Consider the following 24,572-nt stretch of genomic DNA (forward strand, 5'->3'; position numbering starts at 1 on the left):
GGACATTTGATGTAGCAGCCAGCAGCCCCTGAATCCCCCTTGTAGGGGTTCAAACATCTTCCCCAAGCATTGCATGCAGTTCTTGGCAGAGTGTGCACAATCTTCAGCTCTCTCTTTCAAGGACTGAACCCTGTGACCTGCAGGTGACCCCTGCCCGCTGCTGCTCCTGCTCCTCAGTAGAATATCCAGCCCTCCTCACTCTGCTGCTCTCTCCTCCAGGTCCTGAGTCTGGCCTCTTCCATCACAGACACACAGCAGTGGCTCGTCCGGAACCGCTTCTCCAGCTACTGCAGGCTCTTCACCAACTTCACAGGTAAACATCGCTGGGTGCTGTGGGGAAAAGCTGCCGGGTGCATAGGGGAAAGAGTGCCGGGTGCATAGGGAAAAAACTGACGGGTGTATGGGGGAGAGAGTACTGGGTGCATAGGGAAAAGACTGCCGGGTGTATGGGGGAAAGAGTGCCGGGTGTATGGGGGAAAGAGAGCTGGGTGCATAGGGGAAAGACTGCCAGGTGTATGGGGGAAACAGTGGCGGGTGCATAGGGTAAAGACTGCTGGGTGTATGGGGGAAAGGCTGCCGGGTGTGTAGGGGAAGGCATCAGGGTGCATAGGGGAAAGGCTGCAGGGTGCATAGGGGAATGGCTGCCGGGTGCAATGGGGGAAAGACTGCCGGGTGTATGGGGGAAAGAGTGCCGGGTGCATAGGGGAAAGACTGCCGAGTGTATGGGGGAAAGAGTGCCGGGTGCATTGGGGAAAGACTGCCAGGTGTATGAGGGAAAGAGTGCCGGGTGCATAGGGGAAAGACTACTGGGTGTGTGGGGGAAAGGCTGCCGGGTGTATAGGGGAAAGGCATCAGGGTGCATAGGGGAAAGGCTGCAGGGTGCATAGGGGAAAGTCTGCGGGGTGTATTGGGGAAAGACTGCGAGGTGTATTGGGGAAAGACTATGGGGTGTATGGGCGCAAGACAGCTGGGTGTATAGCTGAAAGGCTGCAGGGTGCATAGGGGAAAGGCTGCCGGGTGTATGGGGGAAAGACAGCTGGGTGTATAGTGGAAAGGCTGCGGGGTGCATAGGGGAAAGGCTGCCGGGTGTATTGGGGAAAGACTGCGGGGTGTATTGGGGAAAGACTGTGGGGTGTATGGGCGCAAGACAGCTGGGTGTATAGCATAAAGGCTGCAGGGTGCATAGGGGAAAGGCTGCTGGGTGTATGGGGGAAGGATGGCTGGGTGTATATGGGAAAGGCTGAGGGGTGCATAGGGGAAAGGCTACCGGGTGTATTGGGGAAAGGCTGCCGGGTGCATAGGGGAAAGACTGTGGGGTGTATTGGGGAAAGGCTGCGGGGTGTATCGGGGAAAGACTGTGGAGTGCATAGGGGAAAGACTGCCGAGTGTATCGGGTAAAGACTGCCAGGTGTATCGGGTAAAGACTGCGGGGTGTATTGGGGAAAGGCTGCGGGGTGTATTGGGGAAAGGCTGCGGGGTGTATTGGGGAAAGGCTGCCGGGTGTATGGGCGTAAGACAGCTTGGTGTATAGCGGAAAGGCTGTGGGGTGCATAGGGGAAAGGCTGCCGGGTGTATGGGGGAAAGACAGCTGGGTGTATAGGGGAAAGGCTGTGGGTGCATAGGGGAAAGACTGCTGGGTGAATTGGGGAAAGGCTGCTGGGTGCATAGGGGAAAGACTGCGGGGTGCATAGGGGAAAGACTGGTGGGTATATTGGGGAAAGGCTGCTGGGTATATTGGGGAAAGGCTGCTGGGTATATTGGGGAAAGGCTGCTGGGCGCAGAGGGGAAAGGCTGCAGGGTGCATAGGGGAAAGACTGCAGGGTCCATTGGGAAAAGACTGCCGGGTGTATAGGGGAAAGACTGCGGAGTGCAGATGGGAAAGACTGCATGGTACATTGGGGAAAGACTTCCGGGTGTATAGGGGAAAGACTGTTGAGTGTATTGGGGAAAGGGGCCTGGGTGTATAGGGGAAAGGGTCCTGGGTGTATAGGGAAAAGGGGTCTGGGTGTATAGGGGAAAGGAGCCTGCCTGGGTGTATAGGGGCAAGGCTGCCGGGTGCACTGGGGAAAGGCTGCCGGGTGCATTGGGGAAAGGCTGCCTGTGATGCTTTGTGCAGATCTGTCCTGGGGGCTGTAAAAAGGTTGTACTATCGGCGTTAACTCCCAGATGAAAACTTGCTCTCCAGTACAGAAAAAAAACACTGAACAGAGTTACACGAAAACTTGGCATGAACCTAGAACTTTACACAGAGGAGGGCCTTTGCTTGGTTTGTGTAACTCCGCTTTAATGCAGAGTTCTCCATCAGAACTACTCTGCATTACAAAGAGATGCTGGACAGGTCTCAAAGAGTTAATGAGACGGAAACTTTGGCATGTCTTGACTCATAATTCAAAGAACATTGTTTCTCCAGTCGCATCCGGCATTACTCGCGGGGGGAGGAGGAGTGTGTCTCGCAGGGGAGGGGTAGCGCAGGGGTGGGAGGTTTAATTTTAATTTTTTTTAAAAAATTAACTTACCTTCGCCGGCACGGTCTGGTCAGGCGTCGTCTTTGCTTCTCTGCTCCTCCCAGGAAGCAGGCCGCCTCCCTCCCCTCCCCTAAGCCAATCACAACGCTGCAATGGCAGCGTTGTGATTGTTTGGGACGCCGACCACACAGGCGTGTATGGGGAGGCCATTTTCTCCATGTAGCCTACATGGAGAAAAGGCAGAGTGCATATGACTGGTTTGGTCGGCCCTGGGCCCGACTAAATAGTCCGCGCCCTCAAAGTGGGCCAGCCACTCCTCCCCTGCCCTAGAGCAGAACCGCCCGCCACCACCCAAACCCTTCTGCTTTCTCGCAGTGCGAGAGGCAGAAACATAAAATGGTATTCATAATACCATTTTATGTTTCTGCTTCTCGCACTGCGAGAAAGCAGAGGGGTGACGCTCCTCCACCCACATGGAGGAGCTGCTCCTGGTTTTCTCATTGTTCAATGCAGAATCCACAGGGTCTCAGAGGATTGGAGGATCCGGGCAATCTGATTGGCTGGCAACAACTGAAAATGTTTGGTGAGGCAGCCATTCAAGATACCAGGCACTGGAGCCTGTATCCTGAAAAAACATTATATGGGGGCGGGGGGAAGAGAGCTGGAGGTGAATCCCATACCCCAGGGAGGATGTACATGGATCCCAGATGGATTGATGATGCTCCCAAAAGTGAAAAATAACGCCATTTGTCTTTTGTAATTTGCAAATCCCTATTTCAGGTCCTTGGATCCACAGATTTGTGTTTAGATATACACATTTTGAAAAACTCCAGTGTCTTTGTTCGTTTGGTTTTCAAATCCCGAAAAAAATAAAAGGACAAAAATAATTCACAGTCCAACTATACATAGCAAAGAACATATGCAGCAAGCACCAGAACCCCATGGCTGGATCAGGGGCGAGCCATACACCCAGGTCTGTGCCTTGAGCTTGCAGTGCATAGTGAAGTGAAATTCCCAACTGGTTAAGTCTCATGGCAGCCAGTGCAGGTTCAGGATCAGACCAGGCTGTGCTCCCACAGCTCACTTGTACAGCTCAGGCCTGCCATTGCTCCCAGAGTGTGCTGTGAACAGCTCATTCGGTAGCACAGAGGCTGGCACAAGATAACCTGCAATCTGAGACTGCTATGAATGGTGCAGAACTTCACTACCAAATGGCCTGCTCAACACAGGGGGCAGCCATATCGTCTGCTCCATGGTCTCATGATCTAGACAATGCTTTCCAAACCTCTAATTCTGCGTGTTCCCCGTGTGGCTTCCTGCTAGACTAGCGTGACCATGCTGGCTGTAAGCTTTCCTGCCTGTCATTGCCAGAAACAAAATGTCCTTCCTATATATGCAACAAAATGAAACAGCCTACATGTAAATTTGCTGGCGGTATCAAAACAAAAGAATAATGTCCTTTTAGGGAAGGCAATCCAAGCAAAGCTGCTCTTTGTAATAAAATATTTTAGGTATCAAAACAAAAAAATTCTGTCACACCATTTTTTGCTAATCCGACAAATTGAAAATGTTTTTATATTGAAGCGGTTTGTCTCTAAAGCGCTCTTTTGGTTATGTTCGTACCACCTGAAGCTGCAAAATAAATACATGTGTGGATGGGCGTCTCCTAGAGGCGCCCAGAGAAGTGTGGCTGGACTCTGCAAGTAGACATGCTTGTAAAGAGAAGAGGGTGAAGCTGATAGAACTCAGGTCTTGCATCTGTACCCCCCAGGAATATCCTGCTCAGTAGAATCAGTCACAGGATCCACCATTCACAGTATCTCCTAGGCTCATGGTGAGTGTTTTGTTTGCTTATAGTTGGGTCTACGCGGTATTACCGAGCAGAGGTCTCAGTTCCTCCTGATGGATGCAACAGGATTGAGAAAATGTCGGTGTACCTGGTTTTGATTGACAGCTCATGATAAAGGATGTTACAGCAAACAAATGATGGATGGAATGCTGACAATGCAAACATTCTCCCCCAGTCAAAAGAACTGGGTTAAATCCATTGTTCTTTTGCCCACTACACCACCCCAGTTTGGACCCAGCCATATGCAAATCAGTCTTGACCCTGTGTCCCATGGGAACAGTCCAGACCGAACTGCCATTCCAGGTCCTCCCTGGACCGGAAACAAGCATCCTGGGACCAGTTTCAGGGTTTCACCCCTCTTCAGCTAGGCAAGCTTGAATCCAGTGGCACAGTGAGCAAGGCACCCACGTCTGGGCATACCCATCCCACTTAGGGCGAAAAGTGCTACAGCAAACAAATGATGGATGGAATGCTGACAATGCAAACATTCTCCCAGCGTCTGAATATCTGGGTTAAATCCATCGTTCTTTTGCCCACTACACCACCCCAGTTTGGACCCAGCCATATGCAAATCAGTCTTGACCCTGTGCCCCATGGGAACAGTCCAGCCCGAACTGCCAGTCCAGGTCCTCCCTGGACTGGAAACAAGCATCCTGGGACCGGCTTCAGGGTATGTCACCCTTCTTCGTGCTCTCCATGCCACTGGAATCAAGCTATCCTTGCTGAAGAGGGGTGAAACCCCGAAACAGGTCTTAGGATGCTTGTTTCCAGTCCAGGGAGGACGTGGCTTGGCATTTCGGGCTGGACTGTTCCCATGAGGCACATGGTCAAGACTGATTTGCATATGGCTGGGTTCAAACTGGAATGGCATGGTGAGCAAAAAAACCAATGGATTTAGGCCCAGATCACTATACTGGGATGAATGTATGACACTGTTCTGCATTCTGTCCATCAACTGTTGTTTTTGCATTTGTCATACCGAGTGGGACGGGTATGCCCAGACGTGGCTCCCGTGCTCTCCATGCCACTGGAATCAAGCTATCCTGGCTGAAGAGGGGTGAAACCCCGAAACCGGTCCTGGGATGCTTGTTTCCAGTGCAGGGAGGACCTGGCTTGGCAGTGCTCTCCATGCCACGGGAATCAAGCTATCCTGGCTGAAGAGGGGTGAAACCCCGAAACCGGTCTTAGGATGCTTGTTTCCAGTCCAGTGAGGACCTGGCTTGGCAGTTCGGGCTGGACTGTTCCCATGAGGCACAGGGTCAAGACTGATTTGCATATGGCTGGGTTCAAACTGGAATGGCATGGTGAGCAAAAAAACGATGGATTTAGGCCCAGATCACTGTACTGGGGTGAATGTATGACATTGTTCTGCATTCTGTCCATCAACTGTTGTTTAGGTCTCGCCTGACCCAGCGCATGTGCTGGTCTGGCGAGACTTATTGAGATGGCTCCAAAAAGTGCTACCAGGCCAGCCTAGAGCTACAGTGCATGTGCGCGGGCGCGCGCGCCTCGCTTTACCGCGATTACTTTCACTTTCACGGCCGCTTTGATGTTTGATCGTGATCGCGATCAATTTCACTTTCGCTTTGCATAGCCAATAGGTCTCGCTTTTGGGTCCTTATAAGTATTTAGTTATGCAACTGTTGCATAGCTAAACACTTATAAGGTCCCAAAGGCGAGACCTATTGGCTATGCCAATGCTTGTTTTGCATTTGTCACCCCGAGTGGGATGGGTATGCTCAGACGTGAGTCCCGTGCGCTCCATGCTACTGGAATCAAGCTATCCTGGCTGGAGAGGGGTGAAACCCCGAAACCGGTCCTAGGATGCTTGGTTCCAGTCCAGGGAGGACCTGGCTTGGCAGTTTGGGCTGGACTGTTCCCATACGGTACAGGGTCAAGACTGATTTGCATATGGCTGGGTTCAAACTGGAATGGAATGGTGAGCAATAAAACGATGGATTTAGGCCCAGATCACTGTGCTGGGGTGAATGTATGACATTGTCCTGCATTCTGTCCATCAACTGTTGTTTTTGCATGATAAAGGATGGAGAGGGATTGTTTATTAACTTGTGTTTTCTACATTTTTCTCCCATTTCAGGCTCCGACTTGATGAAACTTTCGCGAAGTGACCTTGTCCAGATCTGCGGCGCTGCTGACGGTATCCGGCTCTGGAATGCTTTAAAAGCAAGGTGTGTACACATGCACCCCAACATGTGCCCAACTTATCCTCACACCTGCACCCATAACAAGTAGCCCAATGTATACTCACACCTATGACAATAACAAGTAGCCCGATGCCCAATTTATTTTCACACCTATAACAATGACAAGCAGCCCAATGGGCAATAGATTTTCACACCTATTCTAAAAACGAAGAACCAAATGCCCAATTTATCCTCACACCTATTCTAATAACAAGGAACCCAATGCCCAATTTATCCTCACACCTATGACAATAACAAGTAGCCCAATGCCCAATGTATCCTTGCAGCTATGCTAAAATCAAGGAGCCAATTCCCAATTTATCCTCACACCTAGGGCAATAAAAAGTAGCCAAATGCCCAATTTATACTCCCACCTATGATGATCACAAGTAGTCCAAAGGCCAATTTATCCTCGAACCTATGACAATAACCAATCGTGTACACAAATCTAAAGTAACACCAACTGCTGAGCTGTTTGCCTACACTGGAGCGGCTGACGGTATGTGACTCTGGAAATCTTTCAAAACAAGGTGTGTACACAGGTACCCCAACATGTGCCCAATTTATCCTCACACCTGTGCTGTGCCAATAACAAATAGCCCAATGCCTAATTTATCCTCGCAGCTATGACAATAACAAGTAGCCCATTGCCCAATTTATCCTCACACCTCTGCCAATAACAAGTAGCCCAATGCTCAATGTATACGCACATCTATGACAATAACAAGTAGCACAATGCCCAATTTATCCTCACACCTATGCCAATAACAAGTAGCCCAATGCCCAATGTATCCTCACACCTATGCCATAACAAGTAGCCCATTGCCCAATTTATCCTCACACCTCTGCCAATAACAAGTAGCCTAATGCCCAATGTATACGCACATCTATGACAATAACAAGTAGCCCAATGCCCAATTTATCCTCACACCTATGCCAATAACAAGGCACCCAATGACCTATTTATTTTCACACCCATGACAATAAGTAGCCCAATGCCCAATGTATCCTCACACCTATGACAGCAACAAATAGCCTATTAGCTTAGTTTATCCTCGCACCTAGGGCAATATTAAGGAGCCCAATCCTTAATTTATCCTCACACCCAGGGCAATAACAAGTAGCCCAATGGCCAATTTATCCTTGCACCTATGACAATAACCAGTTGTGTACAAAATCTAAAGTAACACCAACTGCTGAGCGGTTTGCCTACACTGAAGGACATCCTCACAGACACTGCTTGGCTACCCCCACACATACTGGCCCTTACTAGGAGTGGCCCATTTTTTTCCAATCTCTGCGCGAGTCCTTCTTGCACAGGAATTGGGATCACAAGCTTTGTGGTAATTGCCACATCCTCCACAATTTTTCTCAGCTACATTTCAACAAGTCTTAAACTGTACAAGGAGAAAATTGCTGGCAAATACTGATACTTGCAGATATTCCAGATCTCATTCTGTGTCCCATTTTCAAGGACTCAATTTGTAAAGTCACACAATGTTAAGCAAAGGCCACGGTAACTTACTGAAGGCGGTGAACGCAAAGCTCTCCAAGTAAAGCATAGCTTCAGAGCAGTTGAACGGATGAATTATCAGCACCCTCGATATGTTGTGGAGCTTGGACAAGGCTTAACTTGTTGGATGACACAATTAGAAGTCTTTCAGATGAGACAATTTAGCATCATTTAAAGATAAATTGTCTCAAATATGCTTTTGTTTTCATAAACAGAATATTTTGTTTACGTTACCAATCATCTGAATCCCCAGGCTCTGTAAGAGATTATGAAGTCATTGTACATACATTTTAAACAGCAACCGGGGCAGACAGGAGCTCACATCTAACCAATGTTTAATAGGAGGAGGATTTTTATTAAGAGCATGGAGCCTATCACAAACATCTCACCTTGGTATCCAAGAAGACCCAATGCGCTGCAGCAACATACATCTCATAAACGCTAGTAAGATACACGCCGGCTTACAACTTGAGAGCGACATTCTAACCGTGAAGCCACATGGGCACCTCGTAGAGATTGGCGTCATCCTGCAAAGGCCTCCACCAACGTGCGGGCTATCACCACTCTCCTATCGTTCAAGCGAGCCCTAAAACATACCTCCTGACATCACTGAACGCCTGAAGAACTGAAGACTACAGAGGCAGCGACGGAAGAGACTTGGCGTCTGCCTTCTGCTGTGTACTGAGAAATCCACAGCTGATCTTCTGCTCGGAGGATGGGGGAGGGCTTCTAACGCGAGGAGGGAGGGGGAAAGCCAAAATTATAAAGAGGCAGCGACGGAAGAGAAACTTAAGGTGGGCGTGATATTGCCTGACGGAGATGCACCCACTGGGAGAATACCGAACGCTTGTAAGCGTGTAGGTGGGGGAGGGGCGGAGGCAGCGAGAGGAAAGACAGATGGCGCTGAAGGCTGGCGGTTCACGCGTGCACGCTCGCGTGAACGCAAGCGCTAGGCCAGCCAGTAGCACTTTGAAAACTCACCTACTAAATGTCTCTCCAAGCATCGCATGCACGCTGACTCAGCGTGACCTAACTAGCAAGCAAGAACATTGATTAGCCACCTAAAGTATGATCCTTTGCGAGACTGCGTTGCTTGTTTCTACAAAAACATATTTTTACAAATAACGGTCACCCCCGCCTCCTTACTTATAACAGTCAAATGTAGATGGTAAAAAGTCCCTCTCTGATCTAGACACCACAAGGGGGAGTACACCACTGTTCTGTGACTAATGCTTTCTGGAAGTGCTGCTGGTTGATAAATCAGACATTGATGACATCAATATTGGATAAACCCCAAAGTATGTGTCTTTGCATTTTAGCTTTATTAGTTTGACTTCACACCCCTGCACTTGGCTCCTCTTGATTTGTTTTGCATTGCATCTCTGTTGACCAACCCCCTAGGTAATTTGATAATACAGTGTTCAAATATAGCTTACTTCTGATGCCGTATGTGATCTCTGGAGCATGTTTTAATGCCCCATTCTTTGACCTGTTAGGGTGTTTTAATATGTCCTTAGGAAACTGGTGTTACTTTGTGAAATGTTTTGTTTATTTGTGCTTTTATGCTTTGGGGAGTACAGGATTCCCACTACTGTATACTTTGTTTATCAATGTCGTATATCACGTAGTACTTAATATGAGCACAAACACGTTGTTGTGTGTGTGGAACTCTGCAGAGGGGTTTGATAGACACAGAAGAGTAAGTAAGTAGTCGAAGAACTGATTTTGAACATGTAATGCTACAGTAAAGAATGATGTATTTCTTCTAGTGTTCTTAAAAGAACTGCAGGCCATGTTCCTCCTTTCATGTAATGCTTTGGAGGGTGTGGGGTCCTGGTTTGTATGTGCGTGCACAAAGAAAGAAAGCCGCTCCATATGAAACGTAGGTAGGCATCACATATTCTTTCTAACCTAGTTCTGCCTACCGCTTGCTGCACTACAGTTAGAGGGCAGCTCTAATTCTTGTGCAGAGCACAGCCCTATGCACCGACCAGCCTGCACAGCTTCCCTGCATGTCCTGTACTACATACAGCTTATATGGGAGGCATCTATGTTGCCCATTAGTAAACTACAAATCACACTCCTGCATATGTAATGGCTGCACCGTTCAACACACCATTCACCAATCCATACATGTTCCTGTGTGCTTCAGAGCCAAACAATTGGTAGCAATGCTCGAAATGCAGTCACTTGCACTTGAATAATTAATGTTGGTGGAATGTGCGGGAACGTGTATTCCAAATCCTTTAAAGTAGAAGACTCTGTGAAATTTGGAATACGTAAAAAAGTGGTGAATATAGTCCTTGGTAATATAATCATATGCCCAGATAGTTGGTAGTCAGAAGGCTCTGTTCGCTCATGTGTGTGTCAGCAGTCTTGAAGTTTGGTCGGTAGCAAGATATGTGTCGGTACTTTCCACGAATAAAAGCTGATTGGACAGCTTGGGCTGTGTGAGTCCCAAAGCATGAGAGCCCTAAAGCCAATAAAGGAAAATTCAGACAGGAAAACTCACTCAGGGCACGATTCAAAGACCAGCCATGAAAATTAAAAAATATTCTAATTATAAGAGTCAAATCGCAATCTGTCATATAGACTGCACAGTAATAATGGGAAGAAGCTCTGGCAAACATCCTAAAACAGCACATTTTATAGTTTCACACAAATAGTGAATCACTGCCCTCCACATAACTTGGTAAGATGGGCTACACTATGAAAGATACATGACCGAAACTAATCGGCATTGCAGAAATGATGTTACATAACACAGGCTGCTCTAGAAAACCTCTCAAAATGAATGATCTATAAGTCCCTTTTCTATACATACAAGAGGCGACCAGAATTTGTATCGTCTCCTATTACACATTAATGGAGTGGGCTTAGGCTCCACCCACATGAATAGGACCCTCTCACCTGAAGCTGTTCAGTGTTCGTTGTATCATCCGCCTCCTGTGTGTGGGGTGCTTGATTACAAAGCACGATGGACTATCTTACTATTTAAAGTACACTGAGTCATCGCACGCACATTATATATTTATTATTTCATAGATGCGTTGGATGCAGAAAACAATCTCTGACTGAGAAGACGGAATGTTTAGAAGCACGCATTAAAAATAAAAACTCCAAGGATGCAAAGTCACTGAGCCGACCCTGCTTGCAGAAATCTTGTATTGTGTTTTGTCCTGATGGTTATACCGGACCCTCCTCAGGGAGATGACTTGAGATAATAAACAGAAAAGAAGAACAAGCATTTGCAATGCAATAGGTCTCGCATTTATAAGAGTTTGAGCTATTGGCATTGTAAAATTACAATGCCTTTTATTTATGTTTTGGTTTTAAAACAAATAAAAGGCATTGTCATTTACAATGTCAGTAGCATAAACTCGCATAAAAGCAGTGTGTGGAGTGCAGCAGTGTGCGGCGTGCAGCAGTGTGCGGCATGCAGCAGTGTGGCGTGCAGCAGTGTGTGGCGTGCATCAGTGTTTCGTGTAGCAGTGTGCAGCAGTGTGCGGCGTGCAGCAGTGTGCGGCGTGCAGCAGTGTGGCGTGCAGCAGTGTGAGGCATGCAGCAGTGTGAGGCGTGCAGCAGTGTTTCGTGTAGCAGTGTGCGGCGTGCAGCAGTGTGTAATGCAGCAGTGTGCGCAGCAGTGTGCGCAGCAGTGTGTGGCGTGCGGTAGTGTGCGGCGTGCAGCAGTGTGCGGCGTGCAGCAGTGTGTGGCATGCAGCAGTGTGTGGCGTGCAGCAGTGTGAGGCGTGCAGCAGTGTTTCGTGTAGCAGTGGGAGGCGTGCAGCAGTGTGCGGCGTGCAGCAGTTTGTAATGCAGCAGTGTGCGCAGCAGTGTGCGCAGCAGTGTGTGGCGTGCGGTAGTGTGCGGCGTGCAGCAGTGTGCGGCGTGCAGCAGTGTGTGGCATGCAGCAGTGTGTGGCGTGCAGCAGTGTGAGGCGTGCAGCAGTGTGTGGCATGGTTTGTAAACAACAAGAAAAGCGGACATCAAAGGAAGGGTGGGAGGGAACAAGCATATGGGGTGTGAGTTATAACGAAAGTTAATTGTTGTAAGAGGGGATGCAGGAAGTGAGGCGGGGCGCGCACTGGCGAAAGCAGTCTGCTGCTTTCAAGTCCGATGCCAGCTTCGCGCTTGAATGCCTCACATGCACTGGCCATAAACCACATTCCTAAGGTCTTGTGCCCCTTACTTAATCTCTCTGAATGCGTGAGGCGGCGCACGCGCAGGAAGTAGCTGGTGGCAAATGGAATGCAGGTGCTTGTGCACGTAACCGCCACCCGATCCGCCTGGGAAGCCTTTGGGAGCATTTTCTGAAGCCCCTACATAAGTCTCGCTGTGCGATCGCTTACGCGATAGCCAGGCGAGACCTAAAAAAAGGATCCGGTCGTGATCATGTCAGCTGCTTTCAATGTTTCCCTTCGCCTCTATCCGCCAGCCCCTTGCTCCCCCCAGCTGGCCTCCTTGCACGTGTTTTATGGATACAGCGCTGTATCCGGCTTGCTGCGAATGGTTACATTTGAGGAAACCTCAATTACAAATGTTTGTGATTGTGTTGAAGAGCCTGAGGGCTGGGGGCAGGTGTGCGTGTCCGGTTGCTGTCTGCGGTTTTATGGCAGCGCACCAGCTGTTTGGAGGCCCTCGGGAAATGCTAGCAATCTTGCCTGCAGTTTGTGCTCTGCAAGTAACAGAGGCTTGCTCTCGGTAGCCATTGACTCTTAGGTATGTTAATTAGGCCTACTGGACTAGCGTTTTCAGAGTGCAGGGGTAAAAAAAACCATTAAAAGCTGAGTGGCGTTTACTATTGCCGGAGTTATTCATATAGCGCTTAGAACTGGCTGTTTACTAGTTTGCAATTTTGCATTGAGCTTTTCTGCTGGTTAATATATGTTTTGCACATGTTCGCACACCATGTGCAGTCTTCCTTTTTTGTACCTTCTATGTCTGGTCCCTATTTTTTAGTCCACAATGCCTATATTTGCATGCGTTAGTAAATGAAACCCAGATCTATTGGCTTCGCAAATACTTCAGCGTGTATGAAGATAAAATAGTGGGAGAATCCCGAACGCTTGTAAGCTCGAAGGCGGGGAAGGGGCGGAGGCAGGGAGCAAGCAAAAGAAAACACAGATGACGCTGAAGGCTGGTGGTTCGCGCTTGCACGCTCGCGTGAACGCAAGCGCTAGGCCAGCCAGCAGCACTTTGAAAGGTCACCTACTGAATGTCTCTCTGAGAAGCGCATGCACGCTGACTCAGCGAGACCTAAAAGCTGCTGACTTTCCTGAGTGCAGGGTCTTCTGGCACAGAGGCGGTCACACATCTGTCCCAGCTTGCATCTCATTTGTAAGAGTTTAACGGCACCCAACTGCAAGCAGTAATTTTGCTTTTTTCCTCCAGAAGTGTCCAGCCACGCCTCACACTGTACATCGCCAGAGAGACAACAGAGGAGGAGACAGAGAAGCAAGAGGAGGCTCCACTCCCAGGTAGGAAGTCTAGGGCCTGAAGGCCAGTGCTTAATTTGTGAAGGTGGTTGCAGGTGATGGGCACAGGCATTCATTTTTGGAGACCAGGACTTATTTGTCATCATCAGACTTTGACATCCGAGGGAGAAAGTCAGATATGAGAGATAGGAGAATAAGAAAAATATATGAAAATAATGACAAGGGGAGAAATTAGGGATGAACCTGCGAGAGTTACTTTAAGAAACAAGAAGTGGAGGGTGGTGGAGGAAAGAGGCATGAGTTGGACAGGGCAGTCTGGCCTTCTGGCATTTCCCAAGTAGGCTGCAGGCTAGGAGGCCCTTTCAGAGTGGGCTGGTATGCCTTCACCCATCAATAGCCCCTTTCTATTAAGGAGACTACGGTCTCCTGGAGCTTGCGGCTGGCTTGAACATTCTTGCCAATGTTGATTTTGGTTACTTTCCAGTCCGGTTGTGGAGGTGAAATCAAAAACAGGCAACATTTATAATTCCGGATTCATAAAGCGCAACTTATCACCTCTAAGGTTATCCAGGCACTTGGGGCCATCGGGGGATGAAGTGGGCTGGTGCCTAGAGTCACATGATGCTGAGCTGAGCTGCTGCCGGGATCGAACCTCAAGTCCAGTGCTCCGGAGTCAGCCGCTCTGGCCGCTACGCCATACCTCTTCCTCCCATTGGCTTGCCCAGAACCAGCATTCATTAGTGCAGAGTAGGCTCCTAAGAGAAACATTAGTTCCTTGCACTTATGTGTGAGTTGTTTATTTATTTATCATTTATTTACATATTAGGCACTTCAGGGGACCAGGACCCGTATCACAGATAGGGTGTACTATCCTCGTTTGTGCCCTGACGCATCTTTAAGCAAGTGTGTCGGGGATCCCGTGCCTGACTTGGGGGCCGCACATTCAGTGAGATACGGAGTAGCTGTTAACAAGTCACTCAGTGTTTGACAGTGCAGGTGGGACGCTGCAGGCATGCTAAAGAGTCGAGCGAGGTTTCCCTAGTGAGTGACTGCACCTGCCTGCAAGGGACTTTCTGGAAATCCATGAGACCCCCGTCCACACCCCAGAGGGCTGGGCTGAAGGAGGGCAACTGGCAGTGCGCCTTTTGAGGCCATGTTTGCCTCTATGCCGACGTCCATAATACAGGGGCACAAAGAGTGGGTGCATACACTTGTAGCTCTCCGAGGTCACTACGTGTAATGCAGCCCCAGGTGGACTGAATTCTCCTCCGCTTAAAGTGTCAGCGGAGCAAAGGGCCTCTACTGATGCGTCAAAGAGCAATGAAGGGACCAGTAAGGGGAACTGAGCCGGGCTTTAGACTCAGAGCCGATGGCATCGGGAGTGTAATTAGGGTTCAGGCAAGCGCACTTTGGATGGCATTGGTGACATTTCAAGTGGGTAAGAGGCTTTTCCCCAAAGGGCTTATCTGTATATGCATCTGCGCATAGTTCCAGAATGCACAGTGCCATTGGTGGGCAATTCTCAGTGTATGTCAGTGCCAAATCAGGGGAGACGTTACCCTCCAAGTGTCAGTTTGTGTGCTGGGTATGTGGTATATAACAGGGAGCAGCAGCCTCTTCAAAGCCAGGTCCACATGTGGTTTTCAATTCTTTCTTCCTCATTTGCTTTCTTTACTGTCAGCTTGTTTTGTCTTATGTCCAGCCTGTGCCTACAAGCAGCACTGCTTTCATAGTTATAAGTGTGTTCCTTGCGGGATGAGATTGGAGAGATAGTAAGAAGGGTAGCAGGATGGTCTGTCAGCTGCTGGGCACACACTGATGTCTTCACTCTAACCATAGATACTCTCTGTCTCCTGCAGTGTACCAAGAGCTGTATCTAGAGGAGCTCACGACCAGTGAACTAACCCATCGACTGGCTGAACTCTGCAGCATTCCGACCGGTCAGGTGCATCCGCTGTGCAAGCAGGGACCCACCGGGATACGCATCCTCGTCACCGACCTGGTACAGACACGTCAAAAGCACCATTTGCTCATAATCAACTCTGCTGTTCACTCTAGAAACATGCTTTTTCTATGTCTTCTGCTGATGCTTTTATCCAGATACGTGGATGCTTGGACCATTCTTTTGCTCCAGAATGATCACTCTAAGGAAATCCTATTGCTTTTGTTGCTTTCTCTCAATGTTTCCTACAGAATCTTCATCTCTACATTGCTTCCTTGTACGTTTCTTGGGGCACAAACACATTTTCCTGCTTTGCCAGTTTCCTGCACAACTCCTATCCCTTTTTTGTCTCAGAACATTGAAAATTGATCCAACTCTCCTTCTCTGCAATTTTCTGCAGAGCCCTTGAACCTTTCAGGAAATTCCAACCAAACACTCACACTGTCCTTTCTTCAGGTGTTTCCAGCAAAAAAAACACCCTAAACTTTTAGTTGTCCTGCTGGATCTGTTACGCCTTCTCTTTCTTTAGGTTTCTGGAAGATATTTTGTGCCTTCCGATGCTGATTCTGAAAGACTTGTCCCTCGGGTTTCTGAAACACTATTTCTCTGCTTCAAGCTGTAGTCTTAAACTGTTTGACTTCAGAATGTTTTGAGGTTATGCAGTGCCTCCTTTCACTAATATCTTTGCTTCGAATCAATAGCGTGACTTCATTTTTTATTGCCTACAGATGATCAGAAATCTACCGGATGAATCCTCGTTTCAGGTCGCTCTCCAGAAAGGTATGCGTCTTCTCCACAACAACACATAGCGAGAGGGCTCTCTATTGCTCACTTTGTAAGGGGGCGAGGGGTAATAAGTCAAAGCATAACAATGGAACTGGGGTGGGTGCAAATAATGTAGTTGCCACTTATGGCATGGGACTGTGCCTATCACCAGGGTTCTACCTCAGATGAGAGACCGGGTCAAGCAAAGAAAAAACAGAACCATCAAACTAGAATGGATAAAATCAAAGAAATTGATACGGTTTGCATCAACGAGTTCAAATGGCAGCACAAGGGTGGCGGTGAAGGAGACTAGTGGGCTGATTTAGAGAAGAGCATATTCCCTGTCTGCACCTATTTGGAGTACCTTGTATGGTGACTATCAAACCAGTAAAGGCACCTCTGGTTCGGTCATCGGTTTTTCCAAGGTTGAATGTTAACTCATCTAGAGAGGCTGAAGCGCCACTATTCGTGGAAGGATTAACTCTGTGAAAGTCCACCGTAGAAAAGGTGGTAGACTTTGAATAGAACTTGCGTTTTGAATCCCAAGCAATATAAAAAGAGACCAAAATATGGGGCACTAACAGTGTACAACAGTCCACATTTCCAGAGCCCACAGTGAGTAGCGGGAGTGCCACCACATGGCTCTATTCATCTAACCATGCACTAATGAAGCAGTATTCTACTCACAGGATCATCTTGCTCTGGAACCTCAACAAGAGTTAGTAAAGTACTATAAGAATAGTACAATACACAGAGGTGGATTTTCTACCAGATGAGTCCCCACAAAGTGTTTTTTTCTGGGGTTGAGACTACTTCTTTTGTGTTACAACCTCCACTGCCATGAAAGAGAGCTCTAAATGCAGCAGAGTTTCCACCACCAGTGCGGCGAAGGAGCTAAACTTACCACCATGTGATATCAAACAGAAATCAATCAGGATATCTAATATGAAATGTTGATCTAGCAGTGTGCCAACCAGAGCCCACATGTGAAAGGAATATATGCCATGATAGCAGTTAGCAATACCAAGTTCTTGGTAAAAAGCAAGGTACATCCAAGGCACAGTCAAGGGTCAAAGCCTGTTTAAAACACAAATACCTGCAAATGAGACCAAAAAACAAGCATTGCACAGCTGAGCAAGACTGATATATTAAAGCACAGCAGATAATTAATCTAGCTCAAAGACATGGATCCTGGTAATTAACCAGAGCGATATAAAGCAATCAAAATCATAGCTAGAAAGCAAAGCACAGCGGAGCAAGGAAATGCCACCTTCATACACACGGGGCAAAGAGTCGCCAATGCTCAGCTTAAGATAAGCTAGAAATGTTGCCAGAAGTGGGAAACTGAAAATAAAAATCAGGCATAGTAAAACACTGCTTAACACAGAAAAGACAATAAAAAGGTGGACCTTTGCATGAGTCGCACTTCGCAGATAACCAGGGCACTACAAAGCACCCTTAAGTGTAGTAAATCATGAGACAAAGTAATATTGCGGATTAACAAAAATGAGTCTGAAGTGAGCAGACCAGGCAATAATATTCTGAGGCAACCAGGAGATCAGATACGCATGGTTTGTGGAGCACCCCCTTACATTATGGGAGTATAATGTGTGTACACTGTTCTGGGAATGGCTAGGCAAATCATCTGATACGATTACCCAGGGACACAGTAACTGAAAATAATAAACAAATATACCCACATACTGCGTGCCATAATATTCACATGAGTATGTTCCCTGGCATGGCATAGAAAGTTAAAAGAGCTCATCTTCGAACACAATATCCATAGTATGTTTGGGCATTTCCTTCTGGTACAAGTTACTGAAGACATATTGTCATGTTGTGTGTCAAAATATTTAATGAAATGGTGCGGTGTAACACCACTACATCCTCCGAAGACACCCGCAGAGAATCCCATTTCCCATCGCCCATGGCACACACACAGCCTCATTAGAACCCTATCAGCATTGCCAACAAAATTTAGAACTTAGCCTCCACCTTTAGTGCTAAGGTTATAATTACAATTAAACAGCCAATGAAGCAATATTCACCCATCACAAGTATCTCAGAAGCATCCTTAAGAACTGTGCTGCAGCCTTCCTGAACCACCGCACCCTTCTCATTTTGATGTGTGTCCAGAAAATAGCTTAAGTCACAGTCATGAATTGTTCCCCGGGTATAAAACATCAATACCTTTGTATTTTAACATGAACTTGGAAGCCAGTTAAAAAGGACCAGAATGCATCTGGTCAAGCACTTCAAGCAGGACCAAACACAGCATACTAGGTTGGATTCCTGATGGGCAATGCTCTGCCCTCTGGCAAACAGAACACAAAGTGCTGGTGCCAAATGTAGGCAACGCTCCATAAATATTTTCCAGCTGTCCGTATCCAGATTACAGCTCAACACTCTTTTTAAAGTCTTGACAGAACTATCACCACACAACACAGTATGGCCTCCTTCTCAGCAGGCAGCCAATCAACCCTCTCTTCATTTAACAGCAGTCAGGGGCCAAACAGCCTTTACCATTGGAATCAAGAATAGACCTAAGGGTGATTAAGTTGGCAGTGTTTGTCAAATAAATTACTTAAAAGAGTAAATCTGAGTGTGGAGCATGTATAGGCTACACTGTGGCAGTAGTGATTGGCAGTTGTAAGGCAATAGGCAGAATGGATGGGCTTGATGGGTGTTTTCTCTATGAAAATGGGCAGACTAAATGGGGTCCGAAGTCATTTGCTATAGGGGTCTGGGCATAAGAAAATGGTGCTTGGTGGTCTGTTTCTGGATGGAACTATGCCAACAATAACTAGCTGATCTGTTAATGCCTGGAAGACGTATGGGTCCACTTGTTGTTACCGCCATGGTAAAAGGCAGTCGAGATTTGCTCAGCGGTTAGTATCACCAGGGAGATAAGCACTCTGGATGGGTTCAGTGTAAATATAGGTATGGAAAAGGGCAAATGTGTTCATTTTCTGTATGTAATTGAGCAGATAAAATGGACCTTTTTCGTGTTCTGTATTGAAGTGAGCCAACAGGATGTGTTGGGTATTTTTTTACCTGTATAGTTATGGGCAGACAGGATGTGCCTGGTGGCTGTCAGCCTGGTGGCCTTTCTCAGTAGATGAACTGGCCATTCTGGCAGGTCTCATTTGGCATCACCATGTATGTATTTGTCATCTCTTAGCAAGATCCCAGCAGTAACCAAACTTATCTTTGTTCCTCACAGTGCAAAATCCAGAAGGATTCCACCTCATTCTGCGATAACTCTATTCCACGGCCTTCAAACATCAACAAACTGGCACTTAGAGAAGAGAGTGGTCAGCCGGCGAGAAAAAGACACTGAAAAGAAGTGAGGAGAGGACGACCTTCGCTGAAGAAACCCAATCCCTGCTGGGGTGAAGCATCCCAGCAAGGTCACTATGTTGAACTAAACCCCAAGAAGCCCTGATGGAGCAATGGAGGCTTGTGGGAAGAGGGGGTGGGATAGGATATAATTATTAGGCGTTTGGGAACAGCAGGGCTGTTTCCCTGAGCCTCCTCTGGCCCTCAGGGAGGACACTTTCAATTCTAGAAGGTACTCGCCACTCGGGTCAGGGTGGGGAGAGAGGTATGCTGAACTGGGTGGCAATTTTTTGTTGGCAGTGAGGTAGAGGAGGTCTCAGTTAGAGCATCTGCCAACGGTCACTTAATAGACTATTTAGGAACTGCATACTAATCTGTCTCTTTTGGTTGGGAGCAGGAGATATGGAAATTGATCTGAATGTGCCACGTGATAAATGTAGTATATTAGCCTCACTGGCCTCTGTATACAGCAGTGGGCATCCATGTGACAAATTTATAATCACAGCTGACCCCAAAGACACATTATAGCCTTCCTTTTAATATCAAAGCAATTGCATATTTTTTTACTTCTTTGTGCACTGTTGGCACACCCATTTGTAAATAACACAAACTTAGACTTGCTGTAGAGCACCAGTGGGGCATATGGATACTTCCTTTTATACGTACTGCAGCTTCATTACCTTTCGGAATAAATAAATGAATAAAAATCACAGAATTGCAGGTAGAATGAAGACGCGTTTCTGTTCTGTATAGTTGGGGATGCTGTTCATGAATGAAGTATTTGGGAAAAACCTTCCTTTTGGCCTGCTGTCCTCTAAATAACGAGCTGCCAAAGACCCTCTAGAAGTATTCAATTGGCCTTTTCCTAGATCCTTCCATGTTAAGGGGCCATCTAGCGATATCAACTGTATGACCGTCTATGTTGCCTACTAACACAAGCAGATGTAGAAACTCCTCCCAGGTTAGATATGCTTTGAATAGAGGACTAACCTCCACCAAAGGTCTCACTTGACTAACCATTCCACATGCCAAGAGTTGGAGATTCCGATCTTGTTTGCTACGGGGAAGTCCAGATCCTTGAATGTAAGTGGACGACAAGGGCAAATTGGGATTCTCCCCATTGATGGCCATCCGCCATGTCATTGTTTGTCATCCGTCTGATTGATAAAGGTTGGCTAAAAAGTTAGGATGGACCATCTTTAATGCCAGAACAATTAGAAATGATCTTTTTATGCATGCAGCCCAGACTTCAACCTTAAGCATCAACGGGAGTGGCCTGAAATATTCTCAGACTCTTTAATTTGAGTTAGTATGGCAATAATCCCACCATCAGAGGCATCAACAGATGGTAGTTTTTGGCCAACAAGCTCTAACCCTGTCCAAGCTGTTGGAATGTAATGAACAGTTGTGCTTTCTCCACTGGTCTGCCTGTTTTTGAGCATGTCAAAGAGGGTCTCCTTTTCCTTGTTTACATTTGAGACTAAAAGGAGTACAGCCATACTAACGCATCTCTTGGAAAGCGAGAAAAGCTCAATAGCGTTCGGGGAGAGAAAAAACAGTGGCTCTATATTGGCTAAATAATTGTCATCGTCGATCTTATTCAGATCACTGTACCGTCCTGGGATTCACAAACGTAGTCTGCTTCATTCAGGTACTCATTTAAAATGGCCTTCCAATTGTATCACTCCTCGATTTATTCAGTTTTTTTTGTACATAGCCTTTAGCTTTTTTGCATGCACTGGGCCATCTTCTACTAAAGGAGGAATACTTAGTCAACTATGTCACTAGAGAAAAACTGATGAATCTTCTCCCATCTTTCCTTCACACAACCCACTTCCCTGTCATTCGAAAGTAAGCATGCGCAGATGACGTCCAACTTTGTCCTCAGAAGGATTTTGAAGGGGTCTTTTTGAATTGCTCAACTAGTCCATTGGTCTGAAGGTGGTAAAAGGAGATCTTGCAAATGACTAAGAAGTTGTTCCCTTTTTAGTTCTCGCGTGGTGTTGTAGCGCAAAGCGCTGCTCGCCTCGGCGGGATTTATTGTGAACGAGGATTTTCAGAAAGGGGCTTTAAGCCCCGCCCCTCATTTCCATTGGCTGGCGTCACCGCTTATGCTAAACGGTGGCCTGCCATTGGAAATAAGCTTTTTGGGTTGCCTCCCTTTGGCCTTTTGGTCCGGCCCATACGGACTGGATTGCCTGCTTCACGGCTGTCGTGAAGCAATTTCTTATCTCAAGGAGGCGTGTTATGTAAACAAGCCATGAGATCCAGTCCGGATGGACCGTCCCAAAAGAGACAGGGCATGTTTATTTTTGCATCGTGAAGTGAAAGGGCGATACAAAAGTAAACAGCGGCTGCCTTCCCGCAATGACGAGCGCTTGACACTTTATCTTCCCGGCTCTCCCACCGTATTTCATGCAGGAATTCCTCCCGACTCAGGTGTTCCTAATGCTCGTGTCTGTTTTAACCACTTGGACCCTCACCAAGAGATCAGTGTGGCAGCACAGGCTGCGGGGCCAGCGAGGTCTCATGGCATTATTTCATAACGAGAGCTGTTAACTGCGCCTCCTCTGCACAGGCTTGTTGTCCACGAGGCAGACTCTGCCAAGGCTTTACGCAAAGGCGCAAGACGAGCAGGCGGCCTCTCACTGGGAATATGAGTAACAACAGGCCAATAGGCGTCGATGCCAAGCTGACAATACAAACGCACTTTGGAATGGAATTGTGTAGGGTTTCCATAAATACAGAAAGTGTATCTCAGTCTTGTTTTTTGTTTGTCAGCGGGGAGACGCTGCCAGACTTGCAGTATCTTTCATAGAAACTCAGTACTGATGCTGTACATGGTCAGTCGGTGCCAGAATGGTGGAGGAGAAATTATCAGCAGGCGTGGGAACACACCCTGGGGGGAGTGTGCATGTGTGGTGAGGAGGAGAGACTCGGTGAAATCCATAGGTCCGGCTCCATCTGCACATAGTAGAAGTGGTCTGACGGCTAAATTGCGACTTTGGTGCTGGAAACCAAGGTTCGATCCTCAGGGTGGCGTCCACATCCTGTGATTCTGGGCAAATTTCTTGTGCAAAGCGTGAAGAAATTCAAAACTCCTTCTCAGGGTTAAACTAACAAAAAAAAGAAGTTGGCACAGAAACTGAAATATAAAAGAACATCTTTATTAAACTCAAAATGAGTGTGACTACGTCACCCAGAAGCCGCAGCAACTGAATGAGGCAGTCCAAAAAGAGCAGAACACTGGGGAACTTATATATGTGAGGGTTACGTACTCAGCATAAAAGAAAGGGACAGTCCTGGCTCATGCAAGCATGCAAAATGCCAATATGGACATACAAGATCTGCCCATTATTAGCCAATAGGAAAGCATTCAAAACAAGGCATCATGTGTAACCAGAACGTCCCCCTTGAGTCGTGTTTTTGCCCAACCCCATAAGTCAATCAATGACAGCACCTATAGGTCAATCAGTCACGGCAGGACATGTTTGTGTGCTTCAAATGACAACTTGCAAAATAGGATAATGCGGAGAAACAATACTGAAGGCCAACAAAAAGTTGGGACAAGGATTAGTCAGTATAGGCAGGGATTTAGTCAGTCTGGCTAGTTCCTGGAATTGGCTTCACAACAAGGAAGGGAAGGTTATTTGACACGTGGCAGTACAAAGGGCAAAAACACTCGGTTTACCAAGCTGCCTGAGTGAGGGCAACAAAATGGCGACAGAATGGAGTAAAACTGAATTACCTCAGACCCTCCTTTTGCCATTACTCAGGCAAATCCTAATTCATTGCTAGGTGAGCATTTTCCATTCTACACATTTCATGTAAGCTATCAACAGGGATACAAAGAGAACAAAGCATTGAGTCATAATTAACATTCAGATAGCAGAAGAAAGTAATGACCATTATTACAAACAGGATTATCATTTTTTCACAACCCTAGGCAAAAGCAAATCCTAAAATTATTTAGCTAACCTTTTCAGGGCTCTTATGCATTTCAGTGACTATTGTATACTTAGGTGAAACAGTGGCGATCCTTATCAATGCTCTCAGGTGAAATGGGGATACTCTTCAACAGAGGATAGACCTCATTCTGCTTTTACTAAACAGAATACTACTCTAAAACAATGCCAGAAAAACAATAAGAATCAGTCTCCTAACACCCATTCTATGCAATTGCACGGGAACCGCTTGTGCAACCATAACTATGCCAAAGTCCATTCTAAGCCTCTCTGGTACGCTCCTATCGTCCATGCAATCTGCTTCTGTTGTTTTCTTCCGCATTGGGCCTCTTCATTCAGGCCTTCCATGAAAATAGTGCTTCTCAGTATCCGTTGGTGTGCCCTCCTGGCAAACACTCACAGCTTACTCGAAAGTCTCAATGTCTCAAGGCAGTGCACCAATATATTTCCTCTGCGGCAGGCACTACAGATATTGTGCTCTTCGTTGGTCATGGGCACAGATCATCTCGTGCAGACCCAAGTACTAGTAATCGGAAAGAGAAACAGACTTTCACGCTCAGCAACACTTTCAGGCTCCAACACTCGCTATTCAGTGTCAGAGGATGTTTGGGCTGCTCTTTCATTTAATTTTCCTTTCATCATGTAGTGCCTTAGATCCTCCGGTGCACTGCCCTTCCGTTGGAGCAAAGAAAAGAGAGGGGGGGGGGTGGCCAAAACTCAGGCCAAGGGGCTCAAGGGACTGCACACTGTCAGAGGTTACCAGCACATGACAGGTAGAAAACTGAAGCCTCAAACCAGCTCTGCCATCAACAACAGGGATCCTTCTCTTTCGCTCTTTTACACTGAAACTCTGGTTTTGTGATGTCCAACGCCATCTGATGGAGCAAGTACGATGCTTTGGAGATACCATTGATGGCGCGCTGGCGATCGCTGTCCAGCCTTGCTACTTTCTGGGTGCTGGGACTGTAGGGCCAAGACGTCCGTCTTTCATCTGTAGCTGTCACTGATGGGAATTAGGCTTAAATCAGTGTTCTGCAGGTTATTATTACTTAATTCCCGCAGAATCTAGTGACGTAGGAAATGTGACACAGT

At 47.1% G+C, this 24,572-nt stretch overlaps 1 protein-coding gene across 2 annotated transcripts in view; it reads left to right on the forward strand.

Annotated features, from left to right (window-relative positions):
* The window catches only part of LOC146869657 (transcription factor CP2-like protein 1), a 126,164-nt gene extending 105,927 nt beyond the window's left edge, over positions 1-20,237 (forward strand). The window contains exons 10-15 of one of the 2 annotated variants that reach the window (XM_085609526.1): positions 220-313; positions 6,413-6,503; positions 13,423-13,508; positions 15,326-15,468; positions 16,137-16,188; positions 19,400-20,237. In XM_085609526.1, coding sequence (XP_085465652.1) covers positions 220-313; positions 6,413-6,503; positions 13,423-13,508; positions 15,326-15,468; positions 16,137-16,188; positions 19,400-19,437 — 504 coding nt within the window. In that variant the 3' untranslated portion in view covers positions 19,438-20,237. The remainder of the gene's footprint in view (positions 1-219; positions 314-6,412; positions 6,504-13,422; positions 13,509-15,325; positions 15,469-16,136; positions 16,189-19,399) is intronic. The other variant, XM_085609538.1, reaches the window with a different exon arrangement.
* Positions 20,238-24,572: the final 4,335 nt, after the last annotated feature.

This window comes from Triturus cristatus, chromosome 1_1, assembly GCF_964204655.1.
Source record: "Triturus cristatus chromosome 1_1, aTriCri1.1, whole genome shotgun sequence".
Classification (NCBI taxonomy): Eukaryota; Metazoa; Chordata; class Amphibia; order Caudata; family Salamandridae; genus Triturus; species Triturus cristatus.